This window comes from Aulonocara sp. 'chitande type north' Nkhata Bay, linkage group LG5 (assembly GCF_057382095.1).
Source record: "Aulonocara sp. 'chitande type north' Nkhata Bay isolate Kocher_YH1m ecotype deep benthic linkage group LG5, A_spYH_male_GT1.1, whole genome shotgun sequence".
Classification (NCBI taxonomy): domain Eukaryota; kingdom Metazoa; phylum Chordata; class Actinopteri; order Cichliformes; family Cichlidae; genus Aulonocara; species Aulonocara sp. 'chitande type north' Nkhata Bay.
The window spans coordinates 2,112,604-2,129,028 of record NC_141348.1 but is presented as its reverse complement, the minus strand read 5'-3'; the positions used below and the strand labels follow the sequence as shown (position 1 = coordinate 2,129,028).

Genomic DNA, 16,425 nt, shown 5'->3' with positions numbered 1-16,425 from the left:
ATTATGGGCACATAATATGATAACGATATTTTAGCAGTTCAATGATAAATGTATAACATTAATTATGGTGGGGTGTGGAAAATGGCTGTTTCACTTGATGCACTCCAGCTGACTTACCTTGGTATGAATGACGACGTACTCAGAGTTTGGTGGCTTGAAAATAGCCAAATCTTGCACCCAGCCATTTGTAAATTGGATGTGTGCCTCCAGTGACTTGTAATTACGAAACTGGTTTGCAGTGTAAACGCTTACTCCACAAACAAGATACGTGAAGATATCAAGGTAGGACAGTGGCGGTAAGTCGTCTGGGTCTTTACTCCACTGCCGTATGTTGTATGGGTCCAGATTTGCGATGCACTCTATTTTTTTCAAATACCGCTGCTTCGCCTCTGGACGCAATTTACCGTCCGTTTTCTTTTGAGCTGCTTTTAAGCATGTTTCTTGTCGTCGTCGCTGTTCCAACAGTGAGTTTGTTTGGATCGTAGACCCCGAAAATGGCGCCGCGCTCCCACAATGCATTGCGGCATGACGTCAACTCCAAAGCCCTATAGCATGCACTTTCTGATGACATCATAGAACAGAGACAGATTTGCGCATGTTACACCAGGTCATGCCAGAAGGGGGCACTAAAGAGTAACTTTCTCAGGGAAAATCTATTTAAACAGAACACGGTTACATGGTGAAAGAATAATCAGGGTCCCCTCTCTCTGAATCAGGAAAGGTGGGCAGGCTGCGTGTGGGCCGCGGGCGATACGTTGAGTCTCACTGTTTGAAATGTGAACATTGTTCTGCTGCTGTCAATGGACTAAACCAGAGAAGAAGAAAACAGACTTTACCATGAAGATCCTCAGTGTGGATCAGTATAATATCAGCCTGATGTCTGCAGTTTAGAATCAGTACAACTTTCACATCATCTTCATCTCAGCACAACTAAAACATGCTGACTGACCTCAGAGTTTCAAGTCCACATCCTGGACTCTCCAGGAAACCACACAGATGCTTCACTCCTGAATCCTGCAGCTTGTTGTTCAGGCTCAGGTTCAGCTGTCTCAGATGGGAGGGGTTGGACTTCAGTGCTGCTGCCAGATAATCACAGCTGATCTCTGACAAACCACAGTCCCTCAATCTGTATAAAGAATGAAAGATGTAAGTTTATTAGACAAAGTGTGAGCTTGAAATCATTCAGTGTTTCATCATCTGTTGAGAGCTGAAGAAGGTTCAGAATGTAGAAGTTTAGAAAATGGAAACTCCAAACAGCTGAAGCCAACGGGAAGCAGCTTCAAACAGGAAACTGTGCAGAGTTTCAGACTATATGTGTCACAGGCTGGGTCTCCGACCCAGCACTTTGAGTTTTCTTTGTATTGTTCTTATTTTTTGAGATGTTGTTAGTTTTTGTGTTATTTCCTATTTGCCTTTAGTTTAGGCAGTTATTGTTCCTGGGTTTTCTATGTTTGAGTTCTTGCATTATTCATCACGTATTTGGTATGTTAAGTTTGTGTTGTCATGTCTAGTTTTAGTGTTTCCTGTTTTATTCTGACAGTGTCATGTGTTCTTTGGTCATTGTATTTAGTTTCACTCCTCCTGGTCCTGTCATTAGATTCATGTCAGTCAGCTGTTTCCTCATGTGTCTCCACTTCCCCTGATCACCTCATGTGTGTATTTAAGCCTTCTGTTTTCTGCATGTCATTGTCGGGTCGTCTGTTTACCGCAGTCATAGTCATGTCTGTTATCCTACGTTAGTCATAGTCTTTGCCTGTTTATGCCACCTCAGTCATAGTCATAGTCTTTGCCTGTTATCCCCGTCAGAGTCATAGTCATAGAACTTTGTAGTATTTGTTTCTTAGTGTTTTTTAGTTTGCTTAGGGTTCCTTGGTTAACCCCTGTAATCATCCAAATAAAGGATCGCTTTCTGTTTAAACCTGCAACACCTCATCCACATCTGCTTTTGGGTCCTGTTTCAAAAACACACCGGCGCACCCCGCCGTGACAATATGTCCTGATGCAGCCAGTTGGATTTTGGAGATTTGAATCTCTGTTCTGTGACTAAGTCCTTGAAATCATTCAGTGTTTCATCATCTGTTGAGAGCTGAAGAAGGTTCAGAATGTAGAAGTTTAGAAAATGGAAACTCCAAACAGCTGAAGCCAACGGGAAGCAGCTTCAAACAGGAAACTGTGCAGAGTTTCAGACTATATGTGTCCTTGAATCATTTCTTCCAGTTTGTCCAACAAGACAGACTAAGTATTGGACATGTGCTGTGGCTCCATTAGGGGAGCTTCTAAATGTGATGTGATGGCCCCTCTGGGTCTGTCAGGTCACAGGACTGAAGAGAGCTCAAACTGGGCACACAGTTGTTCCAGTCTGGACCAAAGACTCTTTACTAGAACGTCTTAAATTCAATTCAATTCATCCATCGGCTTCCGCTTATCCTTTTCAGGGTCGCGGGGGGCACTGGAGCCTATCCCAGCTGTCATAGGGCGAGAGGCAGGGTACACCCTGGACAGGTCGCCAGTCTGTCGCAGGGCTAACACACAGGGACAGACAACCATTCGCACTCACATTCACACCTAGTGGCAATTTGGATTATCCAATTAACCTATCCCCACAAGCTGCATGTCTTTGGACGGTGGGAGGAAGCCGGAGTACCCGGAGAGAACCCACGCAAACACGGGGAGAACATGCAAACTCCACACAGAAAGACCCCGGCCTGATGGGGAATTGAACTCAGGACCTTCTTGCTGTGCGGCAACAGTGCTAACCACCATGCCACCGTGCTGCCCTCAATTCAATTCAATTCAATTTTATTTATATAGCGCCAAATCACAACAAAAGTCGCCTCAAGGCGCTTCATAGATACAGAGAAAAACCCAACAATCATATGACCCCCTATGAGCAAGCACTTTGGCGACAGTGGGAAGGAAAAACTCCCTTTAAACAGGAAGAAACCTCCGGCAGAACCAGGAACAGGGAGGGGCGGCCATCTGCTGCGACCAGTTGGGGTGAGAGAAGGAAGACAGGATAAAGACATGCTGTGGAAGAGAGACAGAGGTTAATAACAGATATGATTCAATGCAGAGAGGTCTATTAATACATAGTGAGTGAGAAAGGTGACTGGAAAGGAAAAACTCAATGCATCATGGGAATCCCCCGGCAGCCTACGTCTATTGCAGCATAACTAAGGGAGGATTCAGGGTCACCTGGTCCAGCCCTAACTATATGCTATAGCAAAAAGGAAAGTTTTAAGCCTAATCTTGAAAGTAGAGATAGTGTCTGTCTCCTGAATCCAAACTGGAAGCTGGTTCCACAGAAGAGGGGCCTGAAAACTGAAGGCTCTGCCTCCCATTCTACTTTTAAATACTCTAGGAACAACAAGTAGGCCTGCAGAGCGAGAGCGAAGTGCTCTAATAGGGTGATATGGTACTACAAGGTCATTAAGATAAGATGGGGCCTGATTATTTAAGACCTTGTATGTGAGGAGCAGGATTTTGAATTCTGGATTTAACAGGAAGCCAATGAAGGGAAGCCAAAACAGGAGAAATATGCTCTCTCTTTCTAGTCCCTGTCAGGACTCTTGCTGCAGCATTTTGGATCAGCTGAAGGCTTTTCAGGGAGTTTTTTGGACATCCTGATAATAATGAATTGCAGTAGTCCAGCCTGGAAGTAATAAATGCATGAACTAGTTTTTCAGCATCACTCTGAGACAGGATATTTCTAACTTTAGAGATGTTGCGCAAATGGAAGAACGCAGTCTTACATATTTGTTTAATATGTGCGTTGAAGGACATGTCCTGGTCAAAAGGCTCATGTTCTCACTTAGATCATCGATTTCTACTTACATTTCTTTCTGGGAAAAATGGGGAGTACTTTGAAAAGTGATAAGCAGCCCTGGATTAGTAAATCACTCTCAGGCAGAAGAAGCTGTATTGTTATGAGGGAGAGAAGAAAAAGATTGAGGCACAGAAACTTGTTGAAAGAGAGATAAAGCAGCTAAAATCAGGTGTAAAAGTAAAGCAGAGGATGAGCTGAATAAAGGACACTCAAGGCTGTTTTGGAAAGGAATGAAGTCCATGGTGGGGATGCAGAACAAGGAGCAAAGATGAATGTGATGCTGAATCAGCAGAAGACTTGGACTCATTTGATTCCAGCTTTGATATCATTGATTTCAATGAAGAGCTTTGTGATTATAGCAAAGGGCTGGTAGCTCTGAGAGTCCCACTGATGAGGTGTTTGTGTGGAAATCTCTTAGTGGGACCAAAGAGAGAAAAAGCCCTGGTCCTGATGCTGTGGGAGGGAAATGATTGAAGTGTGCTGTGAGGAACTGACTGGGAGATTTTCACACATTTTCCCGTCCTCCTTGGAAAAAATAGGAAGTTCCCAGCATATGGAAACAAAGGTTAAGTTTCCTATGGCACTCAGTAGGGATGGGCACCAGTATCCGGTGCCATTATGGCACCAGTTCTGACATAAACGGCAGTAACCAGACCGAAATGCAGCACACATTTCGGTGCTTTTTTTTCCTGACATGTCATACACTTTAGATTCTAGCCAATCATTTTACCTTTCCAAGGATAGTAGGCGGGCCCAGGTACATATGTTCTTTTAGAGCAGAGCTACAGATTAAAAATGCCCAAGACGAAGCGGTCAAAAGTCTGGCTGTACTTCTCAGCAAAAGATCCAAACTCAGCAGCCTGCAACAAGTGCTTTAAGGTGATACTGTGTAAAGGAGGTAACACCCAGTGTTGGGGAGTAACGGAATACATATACCGCCGTTATGTATTTAAAATACAAAATAAGAGTAACTGTATTCCGTTACAGTTACCGTAACTGTATCATGTGGTATTTAGAATACAGTTACTTTGTTGAAATAAATGGATTACACGGCGGTATTTTCCTGATTCATATTGTCGCGGGTCAGGACTCTTTTGTTTGACAGTTATGTTCCGTTGTTCCAGGCGGCAGCGTTACGGTTGCCATGGTTACACGGTGTCGCTCTCTCTGCGACTGTGTGTTTCCTGGGTGAGAGAGCGCCTTTTTGTTGTTGTTGTTGTGCTAAGCTAATAGGCAGAATGCTACAGGCATAGCCCTAAAGAATGTAGCCTCATTGGCAGTGTAGTCCGTGCTGCAGGGAGAATGGACTGCCATACCCGTTATGTGTCTGTGAGCGCGAGGAGGGAGAAAAAGGAAAAGTATGAGTTGTCATCGAGCAGAAACAGGAGCTGGAAGCATGTAAATATAATAATAACCACTGCAGCCAAAAAGAGTGCCTGATAAGCCCAGTTGTAAGTAAGCTATTAAGACTCGACTGTACACTGTGTTCGTGTTTTCCTCTGAAACAATAAGTTCCGTTGGAACAGCCTTTCTCTTTCTCTCGCTAGCAAACTTGACCCAGACAACAAAGTAAAGCTAATTTTCGGCTACAAGCCGCGGACCTTCAGTAATAGTAATAAATCACATTCATGTAGTTGTAAACAGCATGATAATATATTTAGGTGGGCCCTGAGAGGCCAAACGGACTGCAACTTCAGAAAACACTTGGAAAATAAAAAATGCTTCAAAAAGAAAAATGCTGCAAAAAGAAAAACACTTGCACTTATTTATGTGCAAATGTTTAATAATGAAGAACATTAAAACATTACTGTTGGCCACATGCCGGCCAAGTTATGTGACATTAGCGAAGTTTGTACTTTCAGCGTTTACTTTGTTTTAAAGCCTTTACTTTATACGCCGTTCGATAGTCGACCTTAATCTTACAGAGAATCTGATGATTTTGTGGATAATTAAAGTCAGTCATATATCCACAAACACAACAAGCTGAAAGTCAGTGATGCTGCTCGGTTTGCAGTCCTGAATATCACGGCACAAGCAGGATTCACTGCACTGTTAATGTTAGCTATGTTATATTGCTGCCTCTGTTCAGTGGTGTCGAGCCAAACGGACTTTAACGTGTGTTTGAACGAGCTGACGGTTCACTCGTTAAGCTGAAAGAAAGTTGCTTTAATCACAGGAGTCACACATGTGTCCACTGTAACATCTGGGAACTCTTCTTGTTTAGCACTCGTAATAACACAAACACTAAATCCTCCTTCTTTTGTGCTGTTTTGTAGCAATGTATACACCTGAGACTGTCACCTGTCTGTCTGTCCTGCACTCTCTCTCTGTTTCTTTCTCTCTGATTGTGGAATAAAAGTGTCATGGTCCTGGGTCGTTGACCCAGCGTTTTGTGTTTATTCTGATTTGTATTAGTTTAGGGTTGACCCTGAAGTTAGTGTATATTCAGCCCGCCCTACCTGTGTCTGTCCTTGGTGCTCTGTTCTTGTCCCCGTGTTGTGTTGTAAATCAGTCTGTGTGTTCCCTGCTTTACTTTGTAGGCTCGTGTCCTAGAGTTCCTGTCTTATTCTGAAAGTCTGTGTCTCCTCCGGTCCTCATGTGTATTAGGTTCAGCTGTTCTTCCCTCCTGTGTGTGATTACCTGGTTACCTTGTGTGTGTGTGTATATTTAGTGGGTGTCGGTCTGTGTTCTTTGTCGACTCGTCTGCCTTCATCCATGTATCACTGCGTTATCTGCATTCATCCGTGTATTTCTGCGTATCTCTGCATTCATCTGCGTTTCATGGTGTCCTGTCTCTGCGTCCCTCTGCCCCGCACCCCCTTTGTATGGTCTCAGGTTTGCTCTTTAGTTTCTCCCAGTTTAGGTTTGTAATTGCTCAAGCTGCGTTGCCTGTTTTTGCCACCTCCACCTTGTAAATAAAACATCACTCGTATCATCAGTTTGCTGCATCTTGGGTCCTCCTTTTCCTCCACACCACACAGCTCCCTCCGCCAGCCGTGACAAAAAGTATGAACATGTATTTATACGTTACACTTGTGTTTCACATCATATTCATCTCAGAACAACTAAAACATGCTGACTGACCTCAGAGTTTCAAGTCCACATCCTGGACTCTCCAGGAAACCACACAGATGCTTCACTCCTGAATCCTGCAGCTTGTTGTTTTTACTCAGGTCCAGCTCTCTCAGATGGGAGGGGTTGGACTCAAGTGCTGCTGCCAGATAATCACAGCTGATCTTTGACAAGCCACAGAGACTCAATCTGTATAAAGAGTGAAAGATTTAAGTTTATTAGACAAAGTGCTTGAAATCATTCAGTGTTTCATCATCTGTTGAGAGCTGAAGAAGGTTCAGAATGTAGAAGTTTAGAAAATGGAAACTCCAAACAGCTGAAGCCAACAGGAAGCAGCTTCAAACAAACACAACAAGAGAAAAAACTCTGAATGTCTCACTTTAAAGTCATACATTTATCATAAAAACAGGACAAAGACTTGAAAAAGTCATGTTTGTCCTTCCAGGAACCACAAGGCTTCACTTTTAAAGGTGAAGTGTGAAAGAAATTGACATATTTGAAGTCCAACACCTTTTTCCAGTCACATTATTAAAGCAGACAAACTACAAGCTCATTTTCATCCCAACAAGTCATCTTCTGACCTGGACTAACAACACTGGTCTCTATGTGCAGCTGGCTGTGAGACCAGTGCTCAGGGACCGTCTGCAAAGTGCAACACTGAAAGAACATCACACACTAATTTGCTTCCAGCACTTTCACACAAACATCTACTGTCATTATTGTCACCAAACTCTGTGAATCCTTTATTGCAAATTAAAATGGGATTCAAATGGTCAGACAAAAGAGGGTTATGAGGAAATATGATGAAATGTTGTGTATTAGCAGCAAGTTATTGAATCATTTTCCTAAGAAACCAAACAAAATGATTGACAAACATGTTTTTACAAACTCAGTGTTGGACTTGGATCAGCAGGATAAGCTGATGTTTAAAGGCATTTGAGTCTCGCTGTATGAGAGTCCAGTTAATACTCAATATTTATGGATGATGTTCTTTCAGTGTTGCACTTTGTAGACGCTCCCTGAGCCTCACAGCCAGCTGCACATGGACCAGCTGACATTACCCAGCATTAGAGGCGGCTGTAAAAAAATGGATTTTCCTATTTAAATGGTTTTAATTTGAATAAAGCGATGTTGATTCATTCAATTCTGAATGGATTTTTTATATAAATGTATTTTGCCAGAATCTCAGGTTAAAGCTCCCAAAAGTATTTCAACAACAACCAAACAGAAAAAACACTAAATGAGAGCAGCTAAACACACAAAGATGGAAACACAGAGCGTGGATCGTTCACTCCACGCCACGTACACGGACACGCCGTCGGGGCTGAAAGTGGACAGCTCACAGATCCTGAAGCTGCAGGTTTCATCTGTCTCCAACCAAAACTGACTGAACCAGCAGCAAAAGAAGATCCAAACTACGCTTTACGTTTGATGAACATCGTCATGAATTCTCTCTGACTTTGACGTTTACTTCCTGCACAGCTCTCTCTCTCTCAGTGTACTTCAAGAACAGTTTACCTTCAAAAATCTGTTTTCTGCATTATTCACTGCTTATTACGCACCAGTCTGCTGTTGTGTTCACTGCTGTCGGCCTCCCAAAACAAAGCCTCATTTCTGCTGTTCAATACTGAAGAAATTTAAACCTTTTAAAATGATGACAGATTACAAACTCTCAGCTGTGTCTGTAATCAAACCTCTGTAACTTTGCTTCACTTCAGCAGCATCAGCTCATGTTCACATGTTGATTCATGGTTTTCTTCAGTTTTTGATGGACTGCAGAATATTTTGAAGGTTATCTGCTATAAAAAGCCAGAACAGGAAAATCTGCTTCATGTGTTTCTGTTTGATCCTCAGTGACTTTGACACAAAGGCCTCTGCTGTGATGATCACACTTCTGATCAAGTCTCACAGTATCAGCTTTGTTTTTATACATATGGATATGTGCTGATAAATGATCAGAGTTATAATATTTCCCACTGTCTGCTGTGTGCAGTGACCTTTGACCTGCTAAAGAGAGTCAGCTGTGGATTATTCATTGTTGTGTCTGATACTTAGAACTGTGAGGAAGAACACTACACAGTTAATCAGGGTCACCTATCTCTGAATCAGGAAAGGTGGGCAGGCCGCGTGTGGGCCACGGGCCATACGTTGAGTCTCACTGTTTGAAATGTGAACATTGTTCTGCTGCAGTCAATGGACTAAACCAGAGAAGAAGAAAACAGACTTTACCATGAAGATCCTCAGTGTGGATCAGTATAATATCAGCCTGATATCTACAGTTTAGTGTCAGTACAACTTTCACATCATATTCATCTCAGCACAACTAAAACATGCTGACTGACCTCAGAGTTTCAAGTCCACATCCTGGACTCTCCAGAAAACCACACAGATGCTTCACTCCTGAATCCTGCAGCTTGTTGTTCAGACTCAGGTCCAGATGTCTCAGATGGGAGGGGTTGGACTTCAGTGCTGCTGCCAGATAATCACAGCTGATCTCTGACAAACCACAGTCCTTCAATCTGTATAAAGAATGAAAGATGTAAGTTTATTAGACAAAGTGTGAGCTTGAAATCATTCAGTGTTTCATCATCTGTTCAGAGCTGAAGAAGGTTCAGAATGTAGAAGTTTAGAAAATGCAAACTCCAAACAGCTGAAGCCAACAGGAAGCAGCTTCAAACAAACACAACAAGAGAAAAAACTCTGAATGTTTCACATTAAAGTCGTACATTTCTCATAAAAACAGGACAAAGACTTGAAAAAGTCGTGTTTTTCCTTCCAGGAACCACAAGGCTTCACTTTTAAAGGTGAAGTGTGAAAGAAATGGACATATTTGAAGTCCAACACCTTTTTCCAGTCACGATATCAAAGCAGACAAACTACAAGCTCATTTTCATTCCAACAAGTCATCTTCTGACCTGGACTAACAACACTGGTCTCTATGTGCAGCTGGCTGTGAGACCAGTGCTCAGGGAGCGTCTACAAAGTGCAACACTGAAAGAACATCACACACTAATTTGCTTCCAGCACTTTCACACAAACATCTACTGTCATTATTCTCAACAAACTCTGTGGATCCTTTATCGCAAATTCAAATGGGATCAAATGGTCAGACAAAAGAGGGTTATGAGGAAATATGATGAAATGTTGTGTATTAGCAGCAAGTTATTGAATCATTTTCCTCAGAAACCAAACAAAATGATTGACAAACATGTTTTTACAAACTCAGTGTTGGACTTGGATCAGCAGGATAAGCTGATGTTTAAAGGCATTTGAGTCTCGCTGTATGAGAGTCCAGTTATTACTCAATATTTATGGATGATGTTCTTTCAGTGTTGCACTTTGTAGACGCTCCCTGAGCCTCACAGCCAGCTGCACATGGACCAGCTGACATTACCCAGCATTAGAGGCGGCTGTAAAAAAATGGATTTTCCTATTTAAATGGTTTGAATTTGAATAAAGCGATGTTGATTCATTCAATCCTGAATCGATTTTTAATATAAATGTATTTTGCCAGAATCTCAGGTTAAAGCTCCCAAAAGTATTTCAACAACAAGCAAACAGATAAAACAGTAAATGAGAGCAGCTAAACACACAAAGATGGAAACACAGAGCGTGGATCGTTCACTCGACGTGCCGTCCGGGCTGAAAGTGGACAGCTCACAGATCCTGAAGCTGCAGGTTTCATCTGTCTCCAACCAAAACTGAGTGAACCAGCAGCAAAAGAAGATCCAAACTACGCTTTACGTTTGATGAACATCGTCATGAATTCTCTCTGACTTTGACGTTTACTTCCTGCACAGCTCTCTCTCTCTCAGTGTACTTCAAGAACAGTTTACCTTCAAAAATCTGTTTCCTGCATTATTCACTGCTTATTACGCACCAGTCTGCTGTTGTGTTCACTGCTGTCGGCCTCCCAAAACAAAGCCTCATTTCTGCTGTTCAATACAGAAGAAATTTAAACCTTTTAAAATGATGACAGATTACAAACTCTCAGCTGTGTCTGTAATCAATAATAATAATAATAATAATAATAAATTTTATTTATGAGCGCCTTTCAAGTCACCCAAGGACACTTTACAATAGAATGAAACACTTAGTAAAACAATGGGAGAATAAGAACAATAAAATAAAAGCACAAGATAAAATGAACAAACAGTGGATTCACAGTGAATATGCAGATTTGAACAGATGAGTTTTGAGTTGGGATTTAAACTGGGGGAGAGAACCAATATTTCTTATTTCAGGGGGCAGAGAGTTCCACAGCCTGGGAGCAGAGCAGCTGAAAGCTCTGCTTCCCATGGTGGTGAGGCGGAAGGAAGGTACAGTAAGCTGGATAGAAGAAGAAGAATGAAGTGAACGGGCAGAACAAGTGGTGGTTAACAGGTCAGAAAGGTATGAAGGAGCGAGGTTATGAATGGCCTTGAAGGTGAGCAGAAGAAGTTTGAAAATTATCTGGAATTTCACAGGGAGCCAGTGAAGTTCCTGAAGAACAGGGGTGATGTGCTGGTAGGAGGGGGTTCTGGTGATAATGTGAGCAGCAGAGTTCTGAACCAGTTGAAGCTTATGGAGGGATTTTTGGGGGAGACCATGCAGAAGAGAATTGCAGTAGTCAATACGGGAGGTAACAAGACTATGTACAAGAATGGACGTAGACTGGGTGGAAAGAGAAGGAAGCAATCTGTTAATGTTACGTAGATGGAAGTAGGCAGAACAGGTGAGGTTATTGATGTGTGATTTATAAGAAAGTGTACTGTCTAGGATGACACCAAGGCTCTTAACCTGAGGAGAAGGGAAAACTGTGGAGTTATCGATGGTGAGTGAGAAATGGTTTGCCTTCAAAAGGTTGGATTTGGTGCCAATAAGGAGGATCTCAGTTTTATCCTCATTGAGCTTTAGAAAATTAGAGGTAAACCAGGATTTTAACTCGGATAGACATTCTGTAAGGGAAGAAGGTGGGAGGGAGGAATCAGGTTTGCAAGAGAGATATAACTGGGTGTCATCAGCAAAACAGTGAAACTGAAGATCAAATTTGCGGAAGATGGTACCTAGAGGGAGGATGTATATTATAAAGAGAAGAGGGCCTAAAACTGAGACTTGGGGTACACCAGAGGTGACGGGAAATAGACGAGAGCGGAATGATCTTAGTTGAATAAACTGGGAGCGGTCGAGGAGATATGATTGAAACCAGACGAGGGGTGTGTCAGAGATGCCGAGAGAGGAAAGTCTGCTTAGAAGGACAGAGTGAGAAATGGTGTCAAAGGCTGAGCTCAGATCTAAAAGGACGAGAATGGTGAGAAGACCAGAGTCAGCTCCGATTAGAAGATCGTTAGTGGCTTTAAGTAGAGCAGTTTCGGTACTGTGACATGAGCGAAAACCAGATTGAAATCTCTCGTAGATGTTATTATTAACCAGGTGTAAATGAAGTTGAGCTGCAACCACTTTTTCGAGTATCTTAGAAATGAAGGGTAGATTGGAAATCGGACGAAGGTTGTTAAACCTCTGTAACTTTGCTTCACTTCAGCAGCATCAGCTCATGTTCACATGTTGATTCATGGTTTTCTTCAGTTTTTGATTGACTGCAGAATATTTTGAAGGTTATCTGCTATAAAAAGCCAGAACAGGAAAATCTGCTTCATGTGTTTCTGTTTGATCCTCAGTGACTTTGACACAGAGGCCTCTGCTGTGATGATCACACCTCTGATCAAGTCTCACAGTGTCAGCTTTGTTTTTATACATATGGATATGTGCTGACAAATGATCAGAATTATAATATTTCCCACTGTCTGCTGTGTGCCGTGACCTTTGACCAGCTAAAGACAGTCAGCTGTGGATTATTCATTGTTGTGTCTGATACTTAGAACTGTGAGGAAGGACACTACACAGTTAATCAGGGTCCCCTCTCTCTGAATCAGGAAAGGTGGGCAGGCTGCGTGTGGGCCGCGGGCCATACATTGAGTATCACTGTTTGAAATGTGAACATTGTTCTGCTGCTGTCAATGGACTAAACCAGAGAAGAAGAAAACAGACTTTACCATGAAGATCCTCAGTGTGGATCAGTATAATATCAGCCTGATGTCTGCAGTTTAGTGTCAGCACAACTTTCACATCATATTCATCTCAGCACAACTAAAACATGCTGACTGACCTCAGAGTTTCAAGTCCACATCCTGGACTCTCCAGGAAACCACACAGATGCTTCACTCCTGAATCCTGCAGCTTGTTCTTGTTACTCAGGTCCAGCTCTCTCAGATGGGAGGGGTTGGACTTCAGTGCTGCTGCCAGATAATCACAGCTGATCTTTGACAAACCACAGTCCTTCAATCTGTATTAAGAATGGAAAATGTAAGTTTATTAGACAAAGTGTGAGCTTGAAATCATTCAGTGTTTCATCATCTGTTCAGAGCTGAAGAAGGTTCAGAATGTAGAAGTTTAGAAAATGGAAACTCCAAACAGCTGAAGCCAACAGGAAGCAGCTTCAAACAAACACAACAAGAGAAAAAACTCTGAATGTTTCACATTAAAGTTGTACATTTATCATAAAAACAGGACAAAGACTTGAAAAAGTCGTGTTTTTCCTTCCAGGAACCACAAGGCTTCAATTTTAAAGGTGAAGTGTGAAAGAAATGGACATATTTGAAGTCCAACACCTTTTTCCAGTCACATTATTAAAGCAGACAAACTACAAGCTCATTTTCATTCCAACAAGTCATCTTCTGACCTGGACTAACAACACTGGTCTCTATGTGCAGCTGGCTGTGAGACCAGTGCTCAGGGACCGTCTACAAAGTGCAACATTGAAAGAACATCACACACTAATTTGCTTCCATCATCCAACCTGAAGAGGAAACAGAGACGGCTCCCCTTCAAAGTAAAAGCTGCTCCTTTTGGACACAGTATCAAAGAAAGTCTACAGTATAACATAGAAAAGACAGAAAAAAGTTTTGGTTGTTTTTAAATTGTGCAGAAATGAAACTACACTAAGCTCAATTATGTGACAGACATTTCATCCCATGTCAGTTTGGCCTCATCCTGGGCCGGATTATCCAGCACACACTCTGACCACAGGCCCAGGGGCCACGCACAGCTGGGCTCCATCCAAGAGACAGGAAACAAATATAAAAAGCACCATGTGATCTTCTTACATCTTCAAGACAAACATAGTAAAAACATGAGCATATTTGTTTCCTGATAAAATGATGTGACAGGTAGAACAGAGTAAAGTGGTGGTGTTACAGCCTTTCTCCCCTCTGCTGCCGAGGCTGTTAGTCTCTCCCAAACTCAGCTACAGGACTTCCAAATGAATGAAAGCAGCAGAAGTGGCTTTACAAATGAAAGAGGAAGAGGAGAAGAAGAGGAGAGGGAGGCCACCCTGACCATCACTCCAGCTGAAAATATCACACTTCCATTAAAGTTGGTGAGAAAATGTTGAGCAGGATGAGCTGCTGGCTAATCTGGAGGCTGTAGCAGCAGCTCACAGTCACAGTGGATTTCCACTCATGAAAAAGCTCTGGCTGCTTCATTTCTCATCTCATATCAGAGACTTTAATGCTTCACTGAAGCTGTACTGTGATGCTTCCATATTCCAGTGAGGCCTCCATAATGATTTCAGCTGCTCTGTACACACACTGTGTGCCCTGTATGGCTCAAAGTCTCTGCAGCCTGTTTTTATCTGCTATCATCAGATCTTCATCATCCTCATTCACATCCCTCACACACTCTACAGCCTCGTCAGCACCGACTTCATCTTCACTGACTGATGGAGCACAACATGAACCTGTGGAGGCTGAAACACTGTCCTGTCAAACATCTCCCCGTCACCACTCCACTTCTGTCAGCCTTTAAATGAACCCTGCTCAAGTCTGTCACTTCTGTTTGGAGCCAAAAGGAAAAACTGTTGTTCAGTCGTTTGGAAAGACAACATTTCTGAAAGCACTCAAACTTCTTCACATTTGTCTTCAGACACATCCTGAACATTTAGGAACTAAAGAAAGTTTCAAACATCAATCAAAGACCTGAAATATAGAAAAACTACAACAGCCGCAGTCAGTGAACTCACCTCAGAGTCTCCAGTCGACAGTTTGGACTCTCCAGTCCAGCACATAGAAGCTTCATCCCTGAATCCTGCAGGTTGTAGTTTCCACTCATGTCCAGCTCTGTCAGATGGGAGGGGTTGGACTTCAGAGCTGAGGCCACAACTTCACAGTGAGACTCTGAGAGTCGACACTCAGTCAGTCTGTGATGATAGAAAATATAAAATGTGTTATTATAAAAGCAGAAAATCTGCATTATAAACACAGACTGAATGTATATGAAGACAAAACAGAGTGAGGTCATAATCTGATGAATCTGCTCTTCACATCTGTGCTTCAGCTCCTCTTACTGTGTTTGACATGACACAACGATTGAGTCTCTCTCAGACCTGCAGACTTTTAATGAGAATCTTTGTTTGGCTTTAATCTGCAGGTGAAGGAGGAAGATGGTGTCACATTTAGGCTTCCATAATGTCCACAGTCTGTCACTGAGATCTGATCCAGAGTCAGAGTGAAGACACACATTTCCTGTTTTGACTCCAGAACATTTTGAATGAGTTCAGCTCAGTGAAGAGTTCCAGCTGGAAAGATGATCTCTGTTTGCTACCTGCTGTCAGGTACGACTGTTCACGTCCACACGCAGGAAAAACCTGCTGACTGTTACCAAACGGAGCAGAAATCTCATCACTGGACAATAATGATGAATGAACTCAGAGCTGCTGATATCAGATCTGATTTCAGGGGAACTAAACACAGAAATGATTGGCTCATTTTAGCTTTCTGAGCCATTATCTGCTGCTGTGTCGCTAGTTGGCAGAAAATGATTTGTATTCCTGTTCAGGGCTTCAGTGTTTATGAGTCCAGATCCAGGTGACAGCAAGTCAAAATGATGTTACCTGTCTGTGTCCAGCAGCAGCCTGTATTCACTTTGAATATTGTTATAACCTGACATGGATCAGTTTGTCTTTGATTGGTTTGTAAATGTCACTGTTTCCATTGGACCTGAGTGACGTACAAAGACAGAGAGGGAGAGAAAGGAGAGAGAGGATGGAGACAGCAAAGAGAGAGCAAACACAAACAGGTGAGAGTGGACAGGTGACCAAGGTCAGCAACCAATCAGAGAGCTTCTGTTTGACCCACAGTCACTGATGATGACTGCACATAACCAAGCAGTGTGTTACTCTGATATCAAATATGGATCCTGCTCTTATAATAATGATCATCAGATGATATTATTGTGTTATTTTGTAGCTGAATACGATGTTTGTGTGATTATCAGTGAAAGAAGCAGTGAGGAGGATGGAGAGAGAGAGAGGACAGAGGGTGAAGTTAGAAACACTAAAAGGATTTTTCATGGATTTCATGGATGATTTGAGTGATTTCCAGCAGGACACTTAAACATGTCAGTGGACGTCCTAAAGAACATATTCACTGATATGAAACGTGTCATTGAACGGGATTAATATCAGTGGAAACATGGTGGAAACAGCTGTGACT

The 16,425-nt window shown here is 42.4% G+C and overlaps 1 protein-coding gene across 3 annotated transcripts in view; it reads right to left on the bottom strand.

The window, feature by feature from the left end:
• LOC147329634 (NACHT, LRR and PYD domains-containing protein 12-like) overlaps positions 1-16,425 on the bottom strand; it is a 40,173-nt gene that overhangs the window by 21,116 nt on the left and 2,632 nt on the right. The window contains exons 3-8 of one of the 3 annotated variants that reach the window (XM_086290907.1): positions 14,955-15,131; positions 13,044-13,220; positions 9,241-9,417; positions 6,911-7,087; positions 950-1,126; positions 692-805 (exon numbers count right to left, since the gene is read on the bottom strand). In XM_086290907.1, coding sequence (XP_086147033.1) covers positions 763-805; positions 950-1,126; positions 6,911-7,087; positions 9,241-9,417; positions 13,044-13,220; positions 14,955-15,131 — 928 coding nt within the window. In that variant the 3' untranslated portion in view covers positions 692-762. Of the gene's footprint in view, positions 1-691; positions 806-949; positions 1,127-6,910; positions 7,088-9,240; positions 9,418-13,043; positions 13,221-14,954; positions 15,132-16,425 lie in introns of those variants that run through there. The other 2 variants (XM_086290906.1, XM_086290908.1) reach the window with 2 other exon arrangements.